The sequence below is a fragment of the Crocuta crocuta genome, unplaced genomic scaffold, assembly GCF_008692635.1.
Source record: "Crocuta crocuta isolate KB4526 unplaced genomic scaffold, BGI_CrCroc_1.0 scaffold153, whole genome shotgun sequence".
Lineage (NCBI taxonomy): Eukaryota > Metazoa > Chordata > Mammalia > Carnivora > Hyaenidae > Crocuta > Crocuta crocuta.
In genome coordinates, this window is record NW_027529525.1 from 1159079 (window position 1) to 1185806 (window position 26728).

Here is a 26728-nt window from a genome sequence, read left to right on the forward strand (position 1 = left end):
CCACTTATTTACCAAAACAGTTTGTCTTTGTGAAGTAGATATATTCTATATCACAGTCTAATACAGACAAAAAGTTTACTATTCATGAATATAAAATATTCAAAATATTCTGTAATCATAAGGTAACAATTGATGAAGGCAAGACTATTCCATGTAACGATACTACTTCTTCACTTGGATCTTATCACTTTGGAAGTGCTTTTATTCTGAAATGATTTTGATCCTACTGCAAGACTTCATTAAGATACCATACACTTTGATAAGAATTTCTTATTACATTTGCATCACTTTACTGCCATTCTATCATTTTTGACTGATAAGAATGACATTTTCATGTGGTTCAACCTAATAGTTGTTCTCACCAAGAAAGTAAAACCTAAAGTTGTTAACCTTGTTTCTGATTTTTAAATGAAAGAAGACATGAATCTAAGAGTTTCTCTATAAACTGATGGGTAACATATGATTAGCTGCTTTACTTGGCTAGCACAGTGCTTTGAACTGATAAGTCAAGTGAACGGCATGTCCCAGGCCCACCAGGAAAACCATACAAGCAGCCAAAGAGCTTCATCTGTTGCCACAGCAGTGCCCTGTCAGTGAGCAAGTAGACAAGGGAAAAGAACATGAGCGTGTCCTGTAAGCATTTGACAGAATAGGTTGTAACTTGGCAACAAACTATGAACTTGCTAAAGGTCAAAACTTGGACTTGGCACTCATGCCTTACAGAACTTGCTTATCTAGATGTTTCAAAAAGTATCTTCCAATGTGCACTGCTTATCAAGTGGCAAGGCAAAAAACAAGGAACATTTCTTGCTCTATTTGCTCCAATTTAGCAGTGCTGTTCTGGGACTGGGTAGCCAGGATATGGAAGGCAGCCCACAGGGTCATGGTAAAGTGGCTGGGTGAGCCTAATATAAACCAAGGGCAGCCTGGCCCTTCATATATGTCCTGTGCCATAGTAGAAGTGTGGCATCAGTGTTGATATTTGGAACACCAGTAGATGGATTTAAATCATACTGGGCCCATTATGAGCAGAAAGGAGCCCAAACATGGTAGAGTTGATGGGTTTGGGAAAGCTATGGCCTGATGAGTGAACGAGCTCGGCATTGTCTGAGACAGGAGAGAGGTAAGTGCTCAGTAAGTCATGCATCTTGACTGTGAAGAATAGCACCCTGGGAAGCAGGTGACCTCACAGGGAATTTTGCCTCAATTATTTTAATATTCCAGATACAAGTGTGTTATCCTAAAAAGCCAGGGCAAATACCATTATGTGAGATGAGATAACATTGTATGTAGTCTGTTATAAATACTCAGCTAATTCTCTTAACAAAATCAAGAGTCAGTGAAAGATGCTCTATGTTGATATGACTGTTTTATTATATATATATTTATATGTTCAGATATATGTTTATATATATATAACACAGAGAGAATATATATATATTATATATATAAATATATGTATATAATATATTTATATGTTCAGATTGCATTAACAAAAGTACCATAGATTGGGTAGCTTACATAACAAATACTTATCTCTCATAGTTTTGGAGGCTGGGAAGTCCAAGGCAATGGCAGTGTCTGGTGTCTAGTGAGGATCTGTGCCTGTGTGGAAATATGGTAGAAAGAGCAAGAGAGCACTCTGGAGTCACTTGCATAAGGACACTAATTTCATTCATGAGAACTCTACCCCCATGACCTAATCACCTCTCAAAAGCCCCATCTCCTAATACCAGCACATTGGGGGTTAGGATTTCAACATGTGAATTTTGGAAGACACAAACATTCAGTTTACTGCAATATAAGTGTGTGTGTGTGTGTGTGTGTGTGTGTGTAAATTGTTCTACATTAATAGCTCAACTTAGATATCAGCAGGTAATATAGGACAGTGAATGTCTATAACCATTTATACCCGGAGTTGTACTAACTTTGGAATGTCTTTTGTGTCCATTTTAAACTAATAGCTCTTGATAGCAGGGTATGTATCCTCAGTAGTATTTTTCAAATAGTACTTGTTTTATAGCTATTTGATGTATCAGAATGATAGTTTGAATACAAACAATTCAAAGTATTAGTGAATATATCTATAGATTTGTGGTTTTGCAGTCCAATATGAGTTTCAAATATTTTCTGTAACACAAGGCTTTACTTCCTGTTGGAAAGTTGGCATCTCCAAGCACTGGTTTTATCCATTTGCTCTATCTCTGCTAATTTTCAGGGGTGAAATACAAGACTGAATTGAAAATAAAAAACAGTTTTTTAAAAAATCTTTAACTTATTTAGAAAATGAAGCTTAAAAATATCAATAAAGTAATAAAGTATAACTATTGAAGCTGAAAATTTTGTATACAGAAATAAGGCAATGCTATCAGATAAGATCCAGATAAATAAAATCTTAAGATTAAGAACATCTTTTTTTTTTTTAATGTTTTATTTATTTCTAGGAGAGAGAGAGAGAGAGAGACAGCATGAGCAGGGGAGGGTCAGAGAGAGAGGGAGTCACAGACTGAAACAGGCTCGAGGCTCTGAGCTGGCAGTCAGCACAGAGCCCGATGCGGGGCTCGAACCCACGAACCGTGAGATCATGACCTAAGCGAAAGTCAGACGCTTAACTGACTAAGCCACCCAGGCGCCCCAAGAACATCTTTAAAAGAGCATTTCCTGTAAGAGAATTGCCTTTCCATAGAGTGTAAAAAAATAACATGAGGAGCTGCTCCTGGCTTTTCCGTCCCCAAAAGAGTAAGAACACTTTTAGGAAAGTTATGATGGTGGCTGCTTTTGTGACTGTGTGTTTGCATGTGTGTGGAAAGAACAGAGAATATGGAAAATTCTGTTTGTCATCAGTGGAGACTCTGTGGTTGGGGAAGGAACATTACATTGGGTTTGTTAGGCTTGTAGAATGATATCCTATGTATGCCTACTATGGTATGGAACTGTGCTGGGTACTAAGGTTGATGAAAAGCAAACAAAAATCCAAAGCCCTGTCTTCAACAAATACATGGCCTCGCTGAGTACACAACACTGGTAGGCATGGAAAAATGGTTATCAACAGAAGTTATTAAATGATTAGTGTTGTGGCAAAGGTCAGAGGAGACAGCACTGAAGTCTTGATGAGAGAGGAGGGCGTTGGCAGGTGGAGGACTGTACCAGCCCGAGAAGCAGTTGGAGATGTTACAGGGAAGAGGCTCGGGACAAGGGGCAAAGGCAGAAAAGCCAAAGTAGGTGTACTGGGTCTAGTAGGCAATCAGTGTGATGAGGTTAGAGGCTTCGTGCAAGGGAGTGAGTGGAAATGATCCTGGAGCGTCTTCTGCCAGACCATGGAGGTCACGAGTGCCATGCTAAGGAGTTGGAATCTTCCTGTGGCAATAGGGAATCAGTGGAGGCTTTTGAAGAAAGAGTCTCCAGGATGAAAGTGGATTTTGGAAAAACCATGCCAGAAGTGGTGTGGTGGAGGGATTGGACTGGGAGAAACTGAGGGCAGGATACGTGGAAGAAAGATTTCACAGGAAGAGTCAACAAGGTTAATTGGATGCAGGTAATGGTAAGAGAGAGAGACATCAAAAATGATTTTCAGACTTTGAAGTGGGATCTCCAGTAACAGAATCTAAAACCACATACACACATCCCTTAGGGAAAATTATTTTGGAAGGAAGACAATTATCTTACACAAGGTAGGTCTGGGGTTAGCATGGACAAGTCACTAAGAAGCCCCAACACAGCACTGGAAATGTGAGTCTGGAGTGTGGAAGACTAAGGTAATGGGTACAGGTGTTGTTATGTATTTAAATGGGAAATATACCTGAAGCCCAGAAAGTCATGTTGTTTGGAGTCCTCTGGAAGGGGAAATGTAGAGAGCGAGGAGCAAAAAGCTGAAGATCGAAAATTAGGGCATTTCTGCCTTCAGGGTCAATGAAGAAAAATAGAGTCAAGGAGGAGATAGAAAAATAATGGCCAGAGAGTGAGGAGGAGAGATGAAGTATCACAGAATCCAAGGGAGGGTTTCATAAAACTTCCCCGAAGCTCAAGGAAAGGTGATGATAGAAACAAAGCTTGCTGAATTGGGCAGTGTGTCTTAAAGGTCTGTGCAAAGCAAGAGAGCTTGGAAGTGAACTTTCAGGCCTCAAAGAAGGACGGACTAGCCTTGTGCCATCTACTGTGTGGCCACACGTAGCTGCTGACCAGGAGTGTGCCTAGTCAGCTTGGGATATGCTATAATCGTAGACGACATGCCAGGTTTCAGAGGAGTAGTATAAAAACAAAGAATGTGAAAGATCTCATTAATAAAATTTAAATATTGATTACATGTTGAAATGATAATATTTTGAATATATTGAGCTAAATAAAATATGCTACTAAAATTATTTTCACCTTAAAAATCTTTAAGTATGGTTACTAGAAAATGTACTTACAATTATATTTCCATTGGATTTCATGGATCCAGACCTTCATATGGAAGCTCATTAATACAGGCACCAATATAGCTCGGGGAGACACACCACTCATATATGCTTTAAAGTTCAGTGCATTTTCATGCCATGCACCCAGCCTGAAATCGTTCAGAATGTGTTTTGCATTTTGTGAGTGGATTCCTGTATTTTGTGACCAGTGTATATAACACTGATCCATTTGTTTATTGCATCCAAAACTTAGGTTATTCCATCTTACTGAACATTTGGCTCTTTTTTCAACCAACAGATGATGCTGAAGCTGACAGTCGGAGAACTTATACTCTAACTGATTACTTAAAAAATACTTTTAGGGTGAAATTCTACTCCTTGCGGTGGATTTCAGGTAAAGACTCTTTTGGGGGAAGGGACACATTTTTATGCTTGTGTTCATTCTAGTTAGATTATGGGGCACTTTTGTGGCCCTGAGAAGCTATCCTTGTTTGGTTAAACCAGATAGGAGGGTATTTTTTTCTACCTAAGTGTGCAAAGGGAAATATAAAACCTTAGTATTTCTTTGATACGTACTATAAAAAGTTAAAAGTGAATTGAAACCTTGGCAATGATGATGGGGAAGTGGATGCATACTAATGTAATATCCATCACTTAATGTTTTTCTGACTTAATAAATCTTTAGTTAGTACTTGCATGACTGTAAACATCAAGTTTTTACTGGATAGTTTTTAGTGGATGAAGATATTTAATTGCAACTTGAAATACTGATCTGGCCATTTTCTTTCTTTAGATCACGATTATCTCTACAAACAAGATAATAATATCTTGCTTTTCAATGCTGAATACGGAAACAGCTCCATTTTCTTGGAGAACAGTACATTTGTATGTTTAATTGCATAGTTCATTCATACTTTAAGGAAATTCTGGGGATTTTTTTCATAACCTTTCAGATCATGAGTACTATCATTTCTCATCCTGTTGAACTCTCTCTGCAGCATATGGCACAGTGGATCTTTCTCTCCTTCTTGGAATGCTCCCTGCCTTGGCTACTTTTTAGTCTCCCTTGATGATTCTTCCTCCTCTGCCCATACTCCTCAGCGTAAGTGCCCCTCAGGGCTCTGTCTTCACTTGCTGGCCTCTGTCCCCACTTTGCATGCTCTCCTTCAGTGAATTTCATACACTTCCACAGCATCAGGGCTCTCCTTTTTGCCTTGATTCTTGAATGCACACCTTCAACGCTAACCTCCTGGCAAGACTGAAATCTCTTATTTCTAATAGCTTGCTTGCTCCTGTCCACCCATGGCCCGCAGGTACTTTAAATTCATTATCCCAACCTAAACTAGTTATTTCCCCTTGACTCTCCCAGCCAACTGCTGGGAGGCACCGTGTTCCTCTTCCTGAGTTCCCCATCTTGGTACATAATACTCTCTTCCAAGTCACTTAGGCTAGAAAGTGAAATTCTTTTCCTTAAATCCTCAGAATCCTCTTTGATTCCTCTGTGACCCCCCATATTTAGCTACTCAACAAACCCTATCACTTCTCCTTCTGCAAGGTCAAGTGCCCCTCAGTTTTCTGTTTCCACTGTAGAGTCCTGGTTCAAGGTCTTTTTAATCTATGATAGTGAGTATTCTAGCTTGTGTCCCTATCTCCATTCTGTAGATAAGGCCATTGCATTGCCCAAGTCCAGGGCTGATGCAGCCTTCTCATCTCATGCCAGCCACCATGTCACCACAGCATCTTTGTAAAGACAGATAAGATTCTGTCACATCCATTGCAAAATGTCATTTATAGTTCCACTTCTTATATTTCAGTCCAATTATTTTTCTAATTTTATATCCTCTCGCCTTATATATTTTCTGATGTACCCTAAACTGTGTTTAGGTTATGCCTAATCTCTGGATAGTCTCTTAATATGCATGCCCTTTCACACATCTGGTTTTTTGCTCATGCTCTTCCCCCTACTGAGAAACTTCTCTGTCTCTTCCTGATCCCTACCCTCACAGTGGTCTTTCATCATTTAGAATTAATCCTTCCTTCCCTGGTTCTCTAACCCTGATCACCATACACCTTGCACAGTGGTCATTTGCGGGTGTGGGAGGTGGGAGATGTGCTATTTCTGGGAGCTCCCAAGGCATGGCCCACATGTCTAGAACCATACCTTATACATAGTAAGTGCTCAGAAATGACCGAAATGAAGTTGGTCAATTGTTCTTTTTTCTGTTTGCCTGACAGGATGAATTTGAACATTCCATAAATGATTATTCAGTATCTCCTGATGAAAAGTTTATTCTCTTCGAGTACAACTATGTGAAGGTAAAGTAAATGCTGTCTTTCTAGGACATTTAAATAACCCTATGAACCCTGTGAGTACGTTATTTTATAACTGATTTCAAGCTCATAAATATTTAAGATTGACACCTAAGTAATATAATAGACACTAAAAACTCATGAATCCAGCATCAAAAGGAGAAATAGCCATTCTCATTCATAAAGGCTAAGTCCAACAACTGTTTTCAAAGCAATCTATTTTTGGTGTTTTCAAATACTAAAAACTACAAGTAATACATTATAGGTACAAAAATATAAGTTAATAAAGATAGAACTTATTATAAAAAGCAGGCTTACTTGTTTGACTTGGACATCCAGTAATAGAAACCACTATTCCCTTTGTCTGAGCTTTACATGTAGTAAACTCTCAATAAGGATTTGCTTTTAGAAAGAGTTGTGCCTCCTGGGGCACCTGCGTGGCTCAGTTGGTTAGGCATCCGACTTCAGCTCAGGTCATGATCTCACAGTTCATGAGTTCGAGCCCTGTGTTGGGCTCTGTGCTGACAGAATCTGTGTCTCTTTCTCTCTCTGACCCTGTCCTGCTCACACTCTGCCTCTGTCTCTCTCTTTCTCTCTCATATGAATAGACATTTAAAAAAAAATTTTTTTAAGAAAAGGTTATACTTTGTATCCTCCAGAAGAGATTCTGCTGGGTGATTCAGATCAACTCCCAGCTTTCGGGTCCCGTCATATACAAACTATTCTAAAGGGGGAGCCTCAGCTACAAATCAGATTCTCACACACTCAGGAAAACTTAATCACATATTCTCTTCATGTTTAGAATGGCTACAAATCACCAGTAACTTAAACTGCAGCTGTTTATTTTTATTGTTTTTAATGTTTGTTTATTTTGAGAGAGAGAGAGAGAGAGAAAGAAAGAGAGAAAAAGATGGTGAGTAGGGAAGGGGCAGAGAGAGAGAGAGAGAGAGAGAGAGAGAAAATGCTAAGCAGGCTTGGCACTGTTAGCACAAAGCCCCATGCAGGCCTCGAACCCACAGACCGTGAGATCATGACCCAATCCCAGATCAAGAGTCAGATGCTTGGAGCACCTGGGTGGCTCAGTCAGTTGGGCATCTGACTTTGGCTCAGGTCATGATCTCATGGTTCGTGGGTTCAAGCCCCGTATTGGGCTCTGTGCTGACAGCTCGCTCAGAGCCTGGAACCTGTCTTCGGATTCTGTGTCTCCCTCTCTCTCTAGCCCTTCCCTGCTCATGCTGTCTCTCTCTCTCTCTCAAAAATAAATAAAACATTAAAAAGAAAATTTTAAAAAAAGAGATGCTTAACTGAGCCACCCAGGTGCCCCTTAACTGCAGCTTTTTAATTATTCCTGGATTTGGCAACAGTTGTCAAGTACAGGAAGTCTTAAGACTTGTAGGAAAGATTAAAAACCTGTATGGATATTCTGCATTGAAAGCAAAATACAAAACTGGGTATCTCCACCTCTGCCTTTTATTCTAGAACAAATAATAAATACTGAGCGGCCTTATCTCACTCCACAACGCTTCTATACTCAGGCCAAGTAAACCCCATCTCCTACTCCATTTCCCATTTCAATGTGTTGATTCTCAATCATAATATTTACCCTGGATTCACTGTGCCCAGCTCCATTTCCTGGACATGAAGACTCTCTGACTCTGTTCTGCTAAACCTATAAAGCAGGAGCCTATCAGAATCTTAGGCCAGCTTTAACACATCTGTTCCCAATTAATGGATTGTTCATTTAATTCAGTAGTTTTTATTGCTGTCTATAGATTAAAATCACTTGAGGAGCTTTTAAAAATTCCCAGTGGCCAGGTCCAATCCCCAGATTAATAAATTATAGTATCTAGAGTGAAGCTGGCATCCGTGGTTTTTTTTTTAATGGGTATATTATTTTAATGAGCAAAGGGCTAAGAACAACTAAATAACAATTGTGCATGTTAAGGACAAACGTAAAGGTTAAGGTAGAAACACAAAAGTAAATACCAGCTCAATTTATTTGGCCAAGTTCAGTAAGTGCCATATGATGTATAATAATGGATCTATTTCACTGGTAGACCTTAGTCGGACAACCGTCATTGGTAATTTGTATTTGTTGTGTCACTGTAGTTTACATGTACATTTAACTGGTTTTGCTCTTTTTATGTTATTCCTTCATACTGCTACCATCCATGTTTTTCAGGCAGTATCTACAGTGCTCCTTTTAAAAACTAAGTTATATTATGTCATGCCTATGTTTGAACCCTCATGATCAGTGATTTGCGATCACTTTCAGAATAAAACACAAACTCTAACCACAGTATCCTCAGAAGCCTATGTGATTAGGCCTCAGTCCACCCTCGCTAACCCACCTCCTACTACCTTCTCTGGACTCACCATCTTGGCCAGTACTTCTTACCCCTGCCTGAACCACACAGTCAGCTATGGAGGTTTTTTTAAAAAGGATGCCTGCAGCTTGCCACATTCCAGCTAGTTCAACATAGTGATGGGTGGGGCCCAGGCATGGGTAGATTTAAGGGCTTCCAGGTAATTCAGTGATCCAAAAAACCTTTAGGTACACCATGCTTCATTTTTCACAAGCATCATTCATTCTTATCTAAGGGCCAAAGTATTTGCTATTGCTTCCTCCCGGAACTTTCTTCCCCTGATTATCATATGGTACTCCTTTTTTAGTAAATTCAAGTCCAGGCTTTCTTGGATTGTTTTATCTAACTTGGCCCCCTGCCACTCTGTTCTCCCACACTTCACCATTCAGTCTCTACCACATTAGCTTATTTTACTTTCTCCATACCTTTGATTACATAGCACTAAATTATAGGATTATTGAAAGTAGAGCACTCTATCTTCTCTTTTACCTCTTAGAGTATCCAGTAGAATTTTCTGCAGCATACACGTACAATGTATAATAATCTCTCTTTGCCCAGTGCTCCAGACAGAAATAGTTGCATCATCCATGACATGTTGACAATATTCCATGTGACTCATCAGGTCTCAGGATAACTGAGAATAGTTTGATTCTATTCCCTTGGAGGTCTACTGCGCAATGTTCTTTAGATTTTCCTCCATGGCTTCTCCATGACTGAGTTAATACATTCAGAAAGAGCGATTATTATTTCTAAATTGTGGCTATGAGCAAATAAGTGAGAGAGTGAATGAAAACATAAATATGTAAGTACCGCACAGTCTGGTATGTATGTTTTCCTAGCATCCTCACTCGCTGCTAAATGCTCAGGAGGTAATAGTGGCATCATCTATCACATGTTGACAATATTCTAGGGGTCCTGCTCAGCACTTCGCATGCATTCTCATGAACCTCTCTTGAGATTGTTGCTGACATTATCTCCATTTTCCTAATAAGAAAATTGAACCTTAGAAACTTGCCTGATATTATGTAAAGGAGACTTGCCTTAGTCCACTTGGGCTACTGTAATAATACCACAGATGGAGTGGGGTAATAACACATTATTTCTCGGGGCACCTGGGTGGCTCAGTCAGTTGAGCATCTGATTTCGGCTCAGGTCTTGATCTCACGATTGGTGAGTTTAAGCCCCGCATCAGGCTCTGGGCTGACAGCTCAGGGCGTGGACCCTGCTTCAGATTCTGTGTGTCTCTCTCTCTACACCTCCACTGCTTGTCTTCTGCCTCTCTCTCTCAATAATAAACATCAAAAAATTAAAAAAAAATATTTCTCATAGTTCTGAAGGCTGATAAAGAAGTCCACGGTCAAGGTGCTAGCAGATTCAGTGTCTGATGAGGACCTGTTTTCATGGAACACAGTTGGCCATCTTCTTCATGTCTTCAAATGTAGGTCAGGACTTAGAATCTCTCTGGAGTCTTTATTTAAAAAAAAAAAAAAGCTTTATTTATTTTTGAGAGAGACAGAACAAGCTGGGGAAGGGCAGAGACAGAGGGGGACAGAGGATCCAAAGCCAGCCCTGTGCTGACAGGAGAGAGCTCCATGTAGGGTTCAAACTTATAAACCATGGGATCATGACCTGAGCTGAAGCTGGCTGCTCAACCAGCTGAGCCACCCAAATGCCCCTGGAGTCTCTTTTATAAGGGAACTAATCCAATTCAAGAGAGCTCCACCCTCATGGCCTAGTTACTTCCCAAAGGCCCACCTCCAATATCACCACACTGGGGGGTTAGAATTTCAATATATGAATAACGGGGCATGGGCAACAGACATTCAATTTATAGCCAGACTTGAATCCAGGTTAGAAGACTCTAAAGCTTGACATAATCTTTCCCATTTTTGGGCTTCAGCCTCTGTCTTCTGTGATGCTTTTTTAATCTCTTCTCTGTGTGACAATTCTCTGCCTACGAGACTTGGTCAAACAACCACCTTTTTCATAGGCCTCTCTCCCTCACCAGGACATACTTTATGATTCCTGCCTCTCCCCACCTACATCTGTTATATCTCTTGTGATTCTTTTTCTCGTGTCTACTTGTCCACATCCCTCACTCAACTATGAACTCCTCAAGGACCGTGGGCCTTCTCAGCCAGCAATGCCTGACAGAGGGTAGCTGCCAATGTTTATAAGCTAAGTAGGGGGATGGGTCTGTTTCAACGATGAAGTGAACACTTTTGGTTTCCTTTTGCAACTCATGATGAATCTGTCATTCTGAGTGCTCTCAAACCTTCTTATCTCTTACTATTTTTAGCCTGTAGCACACCATTTGTCTTTTGCAGATAGAGCATTCTGAGGTTTCCCAGAAACAAGCATGGATTGTGCCAAAATAATCCAAGATTTAAAAAAATATATATGACTCACAAAAAGTAAGGACTTAATTGGCATGAGGGGATGGGAGGGTGATAAATAACAAGTAGGAAATATTCTTCAAGGCTGGAAACTCTGGTTTGTGCCTCACCTCTGCCATTATACAACCTGTGTGTCCTTGGGCTGCCCATTTCATTTATTCCATTCTCACAGGTAAAACTTGATTCTTATATCGGTTTGGTTTATTTTTTTTTAGTTTGGTTTATTTATTTTGAGAGAGAGAAGGGGAAAGGTACGGGGGGGGGCGGGGAGAAAGAGAGAGAGGGAGGAAGAGAGAGAAAAAGAATCCCAAGCAGGCTCCACACTGTCAGCGCAGAGCCTGATGCAGGGCTCGAACCCAAAAATCATGAGATCATGGCCTGAGCCGAAACCAAAAATTGGACACATAACCCACTGAGTCACCTAGGTGCCCCTGATTAGGATTATTTCTTGAACACAGACCATGTGGCTTGCGTTAGACAAGTCTCCAGGTATTTAAAGATGAATAAAACACAATTTCTTAAGTCTAGGAATATGGTAGGGAAGACAGACATAAAGACATGTAATTTCTTTTAAAATGTCTTTAATGTTTATATCCATTCACATATAAACATATTTTTTCATAAATGCAAATCTGTATATATGTTATCTTCAGTCTTATCTATTTTCCTCTTATACCTGGCTTTCTATTACTCAACACCCCCATCTTTTCCCCAGGTATCACATGTTAAGAATCTAGTATATATGTATCTCCATATTTTATATTTTTCTCCTTATTCAAATCATTCTATGAAGGTAGTTTTTTTTTAGTTATTCCTTATTCCATAAAAAATAAAATTCTACTTTCCATACTTTTCTGTAAATTGCATTTCTCTTCTTCCAAGTATTCTGGTGTAGCTCTACTTCATTTATTTTTAAATTAATAGACTTATTTTTTTAGAATAGCTTTAGATTTATAGAATATGAGTGGGAAATACAGAGTTCCCATATACTCCCTCATCATCTCCCACCTCTGTCCCACTTTCTCCTGTTATCAACATTTTGCATTGGTACATTTGTTACCAATTGATAAGCCATTATTGATACATTATTATTAACTAAAGTCCATTGTCTACATTAGGGTTCATTCTTTATGTCATACATTCTATGGGTTTTGGAAAATCTATAATGTAAAATGATACATATCCATCATTACGGGATTATACAGAATATTTTCACCATCCTAAAAATCCTCCGTGCTCCAGCTATTCATCCCTCCCTTCCTCCAAACCCCTAGCAACAACTGATCTTTTTATTGTATCCATTATTTTGTCTTTTCCAGAATGTCATATGGCAGAATTATACAATATATAGCCTTTTCAGATTGGCTTCTCTCACTGAGCAATATGCATGTGAGGTTCCTCCACATCTTTTTGTGATGTGATAGCTCATCTCTTTTTATTGCTAAATAATATTCCAATGTCTGGATGGACCACGGTTTGTTCACCCCTCACCTACTGAAGGACATCTTGGTTCCTTTAAGCTTTGGCAATTATGAATAAAACTATAAATTTGAGTGTAGAGTTTTTAGATATAAGTTTTCGACTCATTTGGTTCAATAACAAGGAGTTTGCTGGTAAAGTTATTTGGGTTTAGAGTTTCCTTGTTGCAAATGTTTTTATTTATTGATTGAATGTGTTTATATAAGACTACATATAGATTTTTCAGTTTTTTGGTCTCAGTTTTGATAACTTATTTTTTAAGAAATTTGTCCCTTTTTTAAACTTTTAAATTTATTGACCAAAAATGTTTATAATAGGGTCTTAAAATCTTTTAATCCAATTCTAATCCCACTTTTTATTTCCAATATTGGTCATTCACTGGTCTTTTTTTTTTTTTTTCTTTTACTATGTTAGCAATTTTGTTCATCTTTTCAAAGAACCCGTTTTGGGTTTCGTTGATTTTTCTCTACTGTCCATTTTCTATTTGATTACTGCTTTTACCATTATCGTTTCTTCTCATTTGTTTGGATTTGGTTTGCTTTCCATTTTTTAGATATTTGAAATAGTTGTTTAAAATATTGATGATATATATTTCAATATTAGTATACAGTACCAGCTGGCTTTCAAAAAACTCTGTAACACTTTGTATTTTCATGATCACTGTAGGAAAGTATTTCTCCACATCACCCCCATTGATAGAATTATAGATCTTTTAAGTGTTTTGTCAATAAGATGGGTGAAAAGTGAAAATCTGCATTTTCTTAAACTGGTGGGCCTAACGTCCTATGGTAAATGCTAGGAGTAGTCTTTGCCAGAGAGTAGCATGTCGGGACCTCTGTGATCCCAAGAAGTTTCCTTGGCAGAGGTAATGCCAGAGCTGGATTACAGATGAAGTCCTGAGGAGTTTGTCCTAGACGGTCTCTGAGAATCTCTTCCTAATTCTCAAACTCTAAGGATTGAGATAGAGAATTACAAAACATGACACAATTTGAGAACTGGACAGTTTGTCATATTACTTTATATCTCATCTTGTGGTCCTATAGCGAGTGGCTGAACTATCAGGGATCACAGAAGCCTGAAATGTCTGTTTTCTTTTATAGCAATGGAGACATTCTTACACAGCTTCATACGACATTTATGATTTAAAGAAAAGGTCAGTGACTTCCTCATAAAACCTATTAAGCTTTTTTAGTGTAATAATACTTTTTTTAAAAGAAGAAATCCCACTGTGATCTATTCATTTGGTAATATTTCCTCTTATCCTTTTCCCCCCCAGGCAACTGATTACAGAAAAGAAAATTCCAAACAACACACAGTGGATCACATGGTCACCAGAGGGTCATAAATTGGTTAGTGAGTCTCTTCTGTTTTCAGAGAAAAATAACGGCTCAAAGTTCTCACATGCTGAAGCTACTTTCCCTGATACGCAACAGACACTTAAGAAGCAAATACTTCACTATCAAATAGAGTGTTATTGCCTAAAACAGCATTACTAGTCTTACACAGTAAATGCGGTTCCTAAACGTTTTCTGAACTGACTGGGGAATTGTTTACTTACTGGAAAAATGCTCTTAAACTCCTAAGTTCTGTTTTCTGTTGTACTGAATTTGTTGTTGTTTTGTTTGTTTGTTGGGGGCGTACCTGCCTCCCGCTAGTTCTCTGAGCTTCCCTGTGTCACTATAGATATATTTTCATATTCTGCGGTGCTAGGAGAATGGAAGAGGTCCAAAAGAAACTGAACAGGAGGGCGGGATGTTCATTTGTAGGTGGAACTCCCTCTTCTGACGTGCGACTGCACTCCCTCGAGCCATCGCCCCCCCCACAAAGCAATGTGAAGCACGCATCGTTGTGTGGACATACTCAGGCTCCTGGGTCTTCTCACGTTCTTGAGCATGCAAATAGCGGTGGTTGTAAGCTGCTGCTTTTTAATATGTGAAGAGTTTATTTAGAATTGTTTGGAGGTTATAGCTTTTATACTTATAATTTTAAAAATGTGAGGAGAGTAGAAAAGGACTCTATCTTGCTCAAATAGAATAACCCAAGGTAGTCATCACACTTGCATACTTTATTATTTGAGGATAAAATAGTTGATAGATATTTTTTTAACTCCAGGATAAGATATATTATAGCAGGTTATCACTTACTAATCTCTTTTTCAATATTTCTAGGCATATGTTTGGAACAACGATGTTTATGTTAAAAATGAACCGAATTCATCAAGTCATAGGATCACATGGACAGGGGAAGAAAATGCAATATACAATGGAATAGCCGACTGGGTTTATGAAGGTAGAGACTTTAAAGCTTTTTCAAATTAGAAAGTCTGTACGGTTTTTTTTAATAGTTAAACATTTCTTTTAAAATGGAGAAATTCAGTGGTATTCAAAATAAGTTCCATTTATTTTGAATGTCATCAAATCTCTTTAGCGCTGACAATGCCAGGTGTCCCACAGCACAAGGATTTCTTAGCAGTAGCTAGTTTTGCCTACGTCCTCATTGTCTCTCAATGCCCCTGTTGTCTTCTGTCTCCTCCTACAAAGGGCCTTTCTGTATAGGTAGCTTTTCTGCTTTACTGGGACATAAAAGCTTCCAGATTAACATCAGATGTTTCTCTAACTGGGCCTACCTAACCCAGAGTTACTGAGGAAAGCTAAATACTCCCACAGCATTCCAAGAGCTGACAAAATATTGTCTGGAGGTTGGGGAATAGAGGAGGAAGAAAGCATCTGTTTTACAGAGGATTTGTGTTCATTTGAACTTGGACAAATTATAATTTCCTGTTTTTAAAGAAGAAAAAAAATAATTAGAAAGACTTAGGGGGAAAATGCATAAAAAACCAGAACTAAAAATATTAAAAAGGATTGGTCTTTCTTTTAGGGTAGAGTTTTAGAAAATATTAACAAAACATTTTTTATGTCTATAGTTGCCAAGGTATGAGGCATTTGGAGACTCTTCCAAACTGTTTGCAAGTTTGCCTCATGTTTACCAACCACCCATCCTTATTTCATCCTAGTAGTTTTTCCTCATAGTTAAAAAAAAAAAAAAAAAGATAGTTTTTCTTCATTACATAATATTGGTTCTTACCCAGTTCAAGTCAAGTTCAACTAAATGGCTAACATTATAACAACAAGAAAAATCACTATAAAAGAAAGATAAATCCCCATGGCCCATAAATAAGATTTGATTAAAACTGATAATGAAATTTACTTAGCAATTGAAAAACATCTTTAACACCTCATGGACAGCATGGCACACCTTGTAGGATCCCCAGAGTGAACCAGGGAGAGCCTCTTCCCAAAGCTGCGACTTGACCCTTCCTTGCAACATCAGAGCATCTCTAAGATAAGAGCATGCCTAACACTAATATCCTTCCTAAGCTAGAGAATACCTGGAAATATCTCATTTTGCATGTTTATGACAAGCAGAAGAATGGCTTCCCGATTCCACTGTGGGCCTATCTCTAAAAAATGGGACTTGGGTTCCTACAGGGAAATTCCTACAATTGGTTTTGTATATTTATGAATGATCCGTACTTGGAAAGGGCACACTTGTGTCTCCATATTTNGTCTCCACACCAGCCATGAAGACTTGTTGAGCATAAGATTGAAAGAGTACATTCTGAGGGTCTATAGGTTTATAAGGAAAAGAAGAAACAAAGCTGCAAGGTGTAGACAGTGCCACGTGCCGTATCGTGGAGGGACACTCATAGAGTAGCTGACCCTCTGGAACATGTGCCCCCCCTCCCCCCCACCCGCTGTTCCCTGCTGGCTTTTTCTCTCAATTTCTCTATGTTTTCACTTTGCCTTATTTCATGATTCTCCAATTATTTCTTTAGTTAATAAGTGTCTCCTTTTGTAAAAATGATAATACTTTCTGTCTTCTAGTATGAAGTTCATTACATGACATTCACTCTGAAGTATGAGTGTACTTTACCTAACCCAGGGGTGAGAATGAGAATGTTGACAGCAAGTATGAAAAGGATAGAGAAAGAAAGAAATTTGGAAGATGGAGCACTCCTTACCCCTCAAGGAGTCGTGCTGACACTGGGGGTGTGGGTAATTCAGTGCAATTCCCACTGAGTGCCAATCACCTATAAAGTTCCATGTCAGGTTCTAGAGACACAGGGACAAATGCTACCAACTACTGCTATCAAGGAATTCCGCCTAGAGAGGGAGACAAAGATACCAGTGGATAATCATAGAGTGAATTGACTGATCTATTCAGGGGAGAGCCCTGGGTCCAGAGAGTACATAAGAAAGGTCGGAGTGGCTGGACAGGAGGTATCACGGGATGGTGAGGGACAATGTAGGGGGAGAGGTAGCCATAGACACTTGTGCTCATCGGCAGCTTTGTATAAGGAAGGGCTGGAAATCTGTTCCTTCCTTTGTTGTTCTCCCTTCTTCCTACTATTCATTCTTAGGACTTTGAGTTTGACCAGAAGTAGTTTTATAATAGTGATTTTAATACATCATGATATGGAAAAATATGTTCTGTGTTACAAATAGCTACCAATTCAAAACATAGAACACTCCCTGCTATTTGTACTTAAAAACATTAAAAAAAAAAGAACCATAGCCTTGCTGCAATTGTATTCATTTTATGTAATTCCATCTTGATCTTAGACTAGAACAGTGGGTAGAAGCCAAAAGGAAGGAGACATCAACTCCGTGTATGAAGAAGTTCTCAGTAGAAACCCCTTGACTTGGAACAAGTTCTGTATCCTTATTCTTGTCTCTGGCAATTTATTCAATCTCTCTAAGCCCCTCAGTTGCCTTCTCTATAAAATGGGATATGAATAGACTCACCTAAGGATCTTTGTAAAGACTGTATTAGATAAGAGTTTCATAAATTCTAAATTGCTACATAAATGTAACAATGACATAGGTATAAAACAAGCAAAGTGGAAGCAGGGTTCCTTGGAAGAGCTGAAATAGGCATGGATGGACATACAGCATGAAGGTGAAAAGCATGGATTCAAACCAGACAAGTCTGGATTCATTCTTGGTTCTATTAGCTATTGGCCACATGACCCTGGAAGATTACCTATTCTCCTTAAACCTGTCTATCTCGTTGCTCATCTGCACAGGAAGCTACTGTGAGGATTAATTGAAATAATAGATGTCAGATAATAGATGCTTATCAGTGATTAGCACTCATTGAATGCCACTTGCTCATCATGGTAATTATTACATTTTACTATGATTGTTATTGTTTCTGTCACTGGTACTAAAAAGTACCATTATTATTATTACTATTATTACTACTATTATTATTATTAAAAACACCATTGGGAAGAAACTTGTCAAGAGGCTTCAGGAATCAGAAAAGTGATTGGAAGATTTTCTAACTCTGAGATTCAAGTTCCTATACTTTTGCTTTTACCTTTACACTCACAGAAGAATATGAGATTTGTGGATTCTATCTACATAAAGAGGAGCACCTGGGAGGCTCAGTCAGTCAAGCATATGACTCTTGATTTCAGCTCAGGTCATGATCTCACAGTTGGGTAGATAGAGCCCCATGTTGGGCTCTGCTTGGGATTCTCTATCCCTCTCACTCTGCCCCTTCCTGCTGCATGCACATGTGCATCTGCTCAGTCTCTCTCAAAATAAATACATTTTTTTTAATCTGCATAAAAGACTAGGAGTCTCCATCTAGTCTACCTGATCCCTCCATAAAAGAGGTTTCGGCATTTTGAGAGCCAGAGATTGGAAGTCCCAAGAACAGACTCCATAATCAACAGAGGAAGGAACTACATTTGCCAGAGAATGAGAATGAGTCCAACAGTGTTCTGGAGAGCAAGATCTTTCCTTTCATTTGCCTCCCTCTTTGACCCTCTTCCCTCACCATCAATGTATATAACAGAGGAGCGTGTTAATCCATGGGAGTCTTTAGTTTCTAGGCTAAGTGAAGGTGGTATTTCTCGATAGGGGTCTCATGGAGCTCCTTGTCATTCTAAATTCATCCTTCCCACACCTTGTTTGTGCCAAGAGTAGTAAACTGTGGGCACCATATTAGTTTGATAGTCTGGAGCCACACACCACCCACCAGTACCCTGCGGGCTCAGTACAAACTGTGCCCAGTTGGGGAGAGTGTGCTGGCATGTTGACTGTTTGAAAATTAGAAAGGAGAATCAGCCCCTTGTGTGAAATTTACTTTTAGTACGTTTTGCGACATAAATTTAGAGGATTATAAGATAAAGAAAAAAATGTAGAGCTTATATTAAATATTGTGTGCTAAAATATTCTAAAATGGTCCAACGGGTTACTTATTTTTACAATCCAAATCTATCCTTGAAGATTTTATTTTTATTCATTTGTATTACTCTGAATTTGGAAGCCCAGCAAATGCAAAATGGTTCATTAGTTGAACTCTACTGTAATTACTAAAGCTAATGAGAACAATATTTTGAATGCCAAAGCCAATTTATCAGCTACTTCTTGTAACAGAACAATTTATGTCTTTTTTCAGAGGAAATCTTCAGTGCCTACTCTGCTCTGTGGTGGTCTCCAAAAGGCACTTTTTTAGCATATGCCCAATTTAACGACACAGAAGTCCCACTTATTGAATACTCTTTCTACTCTGATGAGTCACTACAGTACCCGAAGACTGTGCAGATTCCATATCCAAAGGTCTGTGCTCCTATTCACATGGTGGTTCCGTGATTTGATGGGAAGAGAATGGTTTCATTTAATCCTTTCCTGCTAATGAAAATATTGTCAGTCTCTCTTCAACAGCTTGCTGTGATTACTCTTGCTGAAGTCAACAGCATCTGGCAATTTTAAAGTATTTTTATTATCCCAGGAAAGAGTGTGATTTAAGGTTTTGTAATTTCTCCAAAAACTTTGAGGAATGACAAGCCGAAAAAGATGGGGGAAATGATTTTGAAAGAGGTAGGGGGAATAAAAATGTTTCAGTGGAGGAAAAGAGAGGCTGTCATTGAATCACAAACTCATCTTATTTGTAGAAGTTGGAATGTGCCCTAGATGAAGTTGAAAAGCTCGGCTATGTATCAGGTTGTATTGCTAATTAACAGACACATGACTAATTTCAGCGATTCTAGTATAGATTTGGCACTAATGTAAATTTCACCCGTCCTGCATTTGGAATAATAGTGTCACATCTTGGTTTTCAGGGCTGTTCTCTTCCTCCCCCACCGAGATGCGTGCTTATGAAATTCAACAGCTTTGTTCAGCAGTGTAAGCTGAGGAAGAGGGGGATTTAGAAGGGAACCAGGATTCTTTTTTTTTTTTTTTTAATTTATTTCTAGGAGAGAGAGAGAGACAGCGTGAGCAGGGAAGGGTCAGAGAAAGAGGGAGACACAGACTCTGAAATAGGCTCCAGGCTCTGAGCTGGCAGTCAGCACAGAGCCTGACGCGGGACTCGAACCCACGAACCGCGAGATCATGACCTAAGCGAAAGTCGGACGCTTAACCGACTAAGCCACCCAGGCGCCCCGGGAACCAGGATTCTTAACTCATATCATAATATTAATGGCCACAGTATCACCCATAGGAACATCTAATAGTAAATGTTTTTGCTGTAAGCAACTTGGGAAAAAAGATTTTTATTTTTACTAACTCACTCAATTTGCTTCATGAAGAGCTGCCATTTTAGGAAGACAGAGGAAGTTAAAAGAAAAAAAAGATCAGAGACTAAATATAGAGATGTATTTTCAGTGGAATGTTATTTTTTGATGAGTGAAACTGGCAAAAAAAAACCCATAAAACACTCTCACTAAAAATATATTATTTCTAACTAATTTGTCAATTGAAGATCTATGTGTATATATTAAAAAGTTCTGTAGATTTTTGTCATCATATTGATTGTAAAGCTCAAATGCGATGAACCTGAGTCTGGAGAGCAAGTGATTGCTTCCTAATTAGCAATATTGGCTCTTGACTCAGGTAAACTCATTTTCCTGGTGGGTTGTGTCTGGCTGAACCCAAGGTATTCTTTCCAGCTGTCAGCCATTGGACTTCTTATCTTCTGGAGTCAGAGTATATTTGAAAAATAACAGAATTGATTTTTAAAAAACTTATCTTTGCACAAAATACATAAATTGTGAACATCCATGATTTAAACAGGAGTGCTTTTGGGCTGTCAACATATGTTTCCGCCTGAATGTGAATAAGTTGCATTGCATGACTTTCTTTTATGTTCATTTTTATCTATATTAGATTTGTCTTTATTAAATGAATAAAAATGTTTTAATGTTTATTTATTTTTGAGAGAGAAAGACAAAGCATGAGTGGGGGAGGGGCAGACAGAGAGGGAGATATAGAACCTGAAGCAGGCTCCAGTCTCTGAGCTGTTAGCACAGAGCCCAATGTGGGGTTCGAACTCATGAGCCGCGAGATTCTGACCTGAACCAGAGTCAGGCGCTTAACCGACTGAGCCACCCAGGCACCCCTATATTACATTTTTTAAATGTGCCTCACTACTATAATTTTATGGCTAATATGTAGACTTTCTTGTACAGTTTTAAACCTGTGTAATGATGTTATATTTTTTGTCACTACCAGTTCTTTTGTTGTTTTTTCCTAGGCAGGAGCTGCAAATCCAACCGTAAAGCTCTTTGTTGTAAAAACCGACAATCTCATTCCAAACGCCAACGCAACTTCCATAGAAATCACTCCTCCCGCTGCTATATTAACAGGGTAAGACTCTTGACCAGAATGTGTGGGTTGTAAACAGTTTCGCACTTCTCAGGGAGAATATTTTAACGACATGTGTGTTGAGCCCCCGCTTTATGTCTTCACACTGGCCCAGTTCTACTGATGGCATTGCACCGTGACTAGAGCAGCCAGAGTCCCAGGTACCCTTGAGGTGAGAAAGACAGACAACAACCAGGAAACAGAATGCCATCTGGTGACAAATGTGAAGACAAAGCAGGGAAAGGTGATGGTGATGGTGGGGGAAGTCAAGGAAGCTCTCTCTAATGAGATAACCTGTGAGCAGTGATGTGAGCAGGAAGGGGCGGCTAGCCACCTCAATATCTGGGGGTGCAGTTCCAGGCAGGGCAAGAGCAGGTGCAGAGACCTTGTAGCGGGGACGTGTGTGGTGCACAGAGGCCCTGGGAGGAGGCCAAGTGACCAGAGTGCTGTGAGTGGAGAGGAGAGTGATAGGAGTGAGGTCCGATCTCAAGGGCTTTGCAGGTCCTCATGAGGACTAGAGGAATTAGGGGTTACATTTCGGGATCCTCGTGACACTGACATGCTTCAGCATGTCATTTGTCTGTGAATCATTGATGGTTTGAAATTCTGCCACTGAGTACCAAAGCAAGAGGACCATGGTATTGCATGCAGTTTATGGCTGCCAGTTGCTTTCTATTCATTTCTGCTGGTCATGTTGGTTTTCTTGTTGCTTTTAAGTAATAACTAGTATATACTGAACACTCACCATTCGCCAGACACAGGGCATTATCACATGCTTTATTGTATTAATCTTTAAAGTAACTCTTTCAGGCAACTATGGTTGTATGCCTGTTTTACACACAGGAAAATGAGGCTTAGAAGTTAAGAAAATGACCAAGTAAGAGTCTGCATTCAAACCTGTCTTTCTGACTTAGAAGAAGGAGCTTTTAAGTACTCTGCTAGGTGTTTCCCTCTGTGTGAATTCAGCTGGTGCCCTCAGATTCCTGAATCTGTCATTAGAGCAACATAGAAGCAAGCTTCTCGGGTGGAGTTGTCACACCAGGAATGCTGTAGGCTCTGCTCTGTAGTCATCAATTCATTGACTTGATTAGAAATATCTATATTAACCTATTCATTTCGGGGGGGATCAATTGCAATAAATTTTTAAAAATTGTTTTTTCTGAGTTTGTCCAAAGGTATAAAAATTTGCCTGGAAGCTCCAAAATCTGCTAGGTGGCCCCATCCAGTCATCTCTTCTATCAGCATTGCTTGAGCACCCACTGTTTATGCTCACAAGTGTCCATTGGGCTGAGCTTCTGCCTTTCCAGCATTTATGATCAAGCAGAGGCTATATTGCAATAAATGACTCCAAAAGCAAATATGACAGAGGTATAAACAAAAGGCCAGAGGCATTCTGAGGAGGGGGAGACGGGTTTTTCCATGATCCCAGGGATCAAAGAAAGTGTCCTAGGGAATGTATGGGTTGATAGGTAGGGCTCCTAAGGGCACAGTTGAGGAAGGTGGCACTGAAGGAGGAGGTGGCCCACAAGCAGGGAAGCACGGGACTGTCCAGGGAAAGAGCAGCGAGTCCTGCTGTGACCATGTGGTCTACAGCCAGCATCTGTCTGCAGGGAGGATGAGCCATAGCTCTTGCTCTGAAAGACACTAGATCTGGAAGGGGCTTTAGACCTCACTCACAGTTCACAAACATTTTTAACAACCTGGAAGCCTTTTTTTCCCCCCAAGTGAGGTACAACACAGAAGTACAGTATCAGAAAATAAACAGATTACTGCACAGGTTCCAGGCATGGGTCTTGTCCCCTCGGCTTCCCTCCGGAGTCAGGATATTAGGCAGAACCTGCAGGGGTTCCAGAACACACTCAGAACAGTACTGTAGAACACAGTTGAGAGAACTGAGGTTCAGAGAGGGAAACTCATTTGCTCAAGGTCACATAGCATGTTAACATGGGAGCTGGAAAGAGAACAGAGGCCTGCACTTGCCAGACCAGATCCATTGACTAATGGAGTTTTTAAATGTATTGAGTGTTTCCTGTGGGCAGGGACTGTGCTTGGTGCTCCGATCATGTCTCACTTGACACGCTCCCTAGAGTGTTATTGTCATGGCCATTTCAAGGTGAAGAGATGGGAAAGAGTGAGATGGCCATTTCACAGGTGAAGAGATCTTCCCCACTTAGAAACCAGGTTCCAGGAGCTGAGCTCAGGAAACGGATGCAAGTCTAAGGACTTATTTTTGCCCTGTAGGAATGAACCGTTAAGTCTTTGTTCTTTGTAGTTCTTTATGCTGCATTCCTGGTGAGGACTGCCTGCCTCACTGGGGATATTTGTGTCAGACATATTTTACCAACGAATCATTTCTGGAAATGCCTCAGGAATGTGTTATATAGGGAACTGTCAGCTCTGGTCTCTGTTAACAGCAGTCAGGCCGCAGCTTTTCTAAAACCAGGCTGGAGGTCCTCTCTGGGGAAAATATTCTAGTAGGTGGTGATGCCATTTTCTAGCCTTATGAAAACATCTAGCAGGGCCAGGTCCATCCAGGCAAGTTGATATATAGCCCAGAACCCTCTGTTGTGCTTTCCGGCAACCCGCTAGTTCCTGGAGTGTAGGGTCAGCTCAAGTAGAGCCCTGTGGTGGTCAGTGTGTCTCTCACCTCCTCTCCCCATGCACCCATCACTGATTTTCCCTCTGGGCCATATCCTTGCACCACGGGGCTCCTTCTGGCAACAGAAATCCTACTGGAGGCTTAGGCTGGTTTGTTCTGTTAAGAATGGACCCTTCTGCTGACAAATGAGAAGCGCATCCCGGCCACCCGTCCAGCAACCTGAGCCTGAACCTGAATCAGGGAGAAACTCCCTGCCGCCCTCACTGATTGAGAGGTCAGATTGATTAGATTCATTAGGCTACCCATTTGTATTGATGACTCATAAAGGGAATTTGTGAGCTCAGAATATTTGAGAGAAAACCATACATGCTGAAACAGCATAAACCCCTAACTGCTTTATTAAGAGCCCTGTTTCACGTTGCTGGATTGAAGTAATAAGAAAGGGACCAATCTTAACCATAGTATCTCCAGTGCCTCTCAGGGTGCCTGGGACACAGCAAGTGCCCAATCAGTATTTGCAGAATAAGTTGAATAAGCCTGTGCCTGGATGAATGAGATATGTTATGCGTATGACTTTGTGTGTGCAGTAGTTTATACAGCCAGCACCAAAGATGACCTCCAAAGTGAGCCTGTATAACAAATCCCTCTCTCCTCCTCCTCCCAGCCATCTGCAAATTTTGTGGCCTGAGCTAGAGGATTGGGAAGGGCATGTTCTACTCTGGTGACCCCACCCCACATCTGGCCAATTGGCTCCAGGGACCTGTCACACCCAGCTCATGACCTGCCCCACCTTGTTTTTCTACTCCTAGTGATCCAAAAGATAAATGATCCCTCTGAACAGCTGATGATCCTTGATACTGGGGTATTGGGGTCTAGGGTTGTCACCCAGGAGATAAATGAACTGGACTGAAATACCCTGGAAGCTATAGTGACACCTCCAGAAATGAGGCCGAACAGGAGCTTACATGCTGTGGGTAGAGCCCCCTGGAATGGGCTCCCTCTCACCCCACCCCTCCTCAGCGATCTGTCAGCAGCCCAGGAGAGCTGGCATCCCTCTCAGAGCAGAGGGTGGCAGGGAGCCCGGGGCCAGCACTGGCAGAACGCCCACTTCTTTGGGTGATTCACCGAATTAATCACTCCACCGTCTGCAGTTGCTCTTAGGAGCAATCACTCTCCAGTATTCTTTCCAGTTAGTAATGCCTACCTGATGTTAAGTATCCTGAATATACCAAAAGAAACATTTACACAAATTAGCAGAATTAATGTAACTCTACAGACATTTATTAAATGCCTACTCTTTGCAAGGCAACACTTCACAAGTATGACCTTCAAAAGCAAGTCTCTCCCAGTAGATTCAAATACAATTTGCTTTATAAAATTCAGCTATGTAGTTTACACACACTCTGTAGGAATAAATAGACCTCATAGAGTAAGGAATCTGATCCTGAAAAAAAGCAAGAGGGTAAAGCTAGCCAACAATATTTACCAGAGGGATGGGTGGAGATTCTACAGAGGGAGCTACTGGGAACAGAAAATCTGAAGCCAACTGCTTGGTTTGAAGCATGGCTCCAACACTTCCCATTGTGTGACCTTGAGCAAATACTTAACCTCTCTACACTCCCCTTTCCTTGCCTGTAAAACATGAACTTTAGATTCCTACCTCATAGGGTGCCACGAGCTTTATGTCCAGCCCCTGGAACAGCTCCAGGCACAAGTAGACTCCCCATGGGTGTGAATTCCTACTATTATGTCCAGAAATTACTCCACTGCTTTAGTATTAAAGTCAACCATATTTTCTTTGGTCTAACGCTGTCCCAGAAGTTACAAGAGCTTGTTGAATCACTCTGCCTAACCTGGAATAGGCAGCCACTGGCTCAAGGGAACGCCAGGCTGCCTGATGGCCCCTTTTCCTCTCCTCCCCACCATTTCATAACCAGTCTCCTCAGTACACGCCTCCCTGTTTTTACAGAATAAAATCAGCATGTAGCACAAAGGATAGTTGATAATCCTGCTTGTTGGATTTTTCTGGTCTTAAGTAGGACTTAAACCTTTCAATAAAAAATACAGTTGGGTCGTTGGTTCACTTACATATTTTTTATGACTCACTGACATCACAGACTGGCACGATCTTGGCTCAGGGATGGGTTACGCAGCGTCATTCTGTCTCCTCTTAATTCCAAATCCTAAAGATTAAGCGGAAGTATGTTTATATGAAAATTCAAAATGTACTGTCTGCTCTCTGGTGAAAGGCCATTCTGGAGGCCTCACAGGGTGCAGAGTACACCTCGGGCTACCGTGAGTGACAGAGGGAGTGGAGGATACAGGTTCATGAACCTTTGATCTAGAAATGGGCAGGGAAGGTGCCAGATGCATGTGAGTTTCCTGGCAGACTTCCTAAATTCCATTACTCCATGTTTTCAAGTGGGGAAACCTTATTTTTCTACTGCTGATTTCTGAACCTGGAGTATAATTTATGGTTTCGAGTAGATAAAGGACTTCATTCCAGGTGATCCACTAATCATGT

At 40.3% G+C, this 26728-nt stretch overlaps 1 protein-coding gene across 1 annotated transcript in view; it reads left to right on the plus strand.

The window, feature by feature from the left end:
* DPP4 (dipeptidyl peptidase 4) overlaps positions 1–26728 on the plus strand; it is a 76643-nt gene that overhangs the window by 15575 nt on the left and 34340 nt on the right. The window contains exons 3-10 of the mRNA XM_077761033.1: positions 4696–4791; positions 5191–5282; positions 6633–6713; positions 14049–14101; positions 14225–14297; positions 15117–15237; positions 19420–19580; positions 21496–21608. Coding sequence (XP_077617159.1) covers positions 4696–4791; positions 5191–5282; positions 6633–6713; positions 14049–14101; positions 14225–14297; positions 15117–15237; positions 19420–19580; positions 21496–21608 — 790 coding nt within the window. The remainder of the gene's footprint in view (positions 1–4695; positions 4792–5190; positions 5283–6632; positions 6714–14048; positions 14102–14224; positions 14298–15116; positions 15238–19419; positions 19581–21495; positions 21609–26728) is intronic.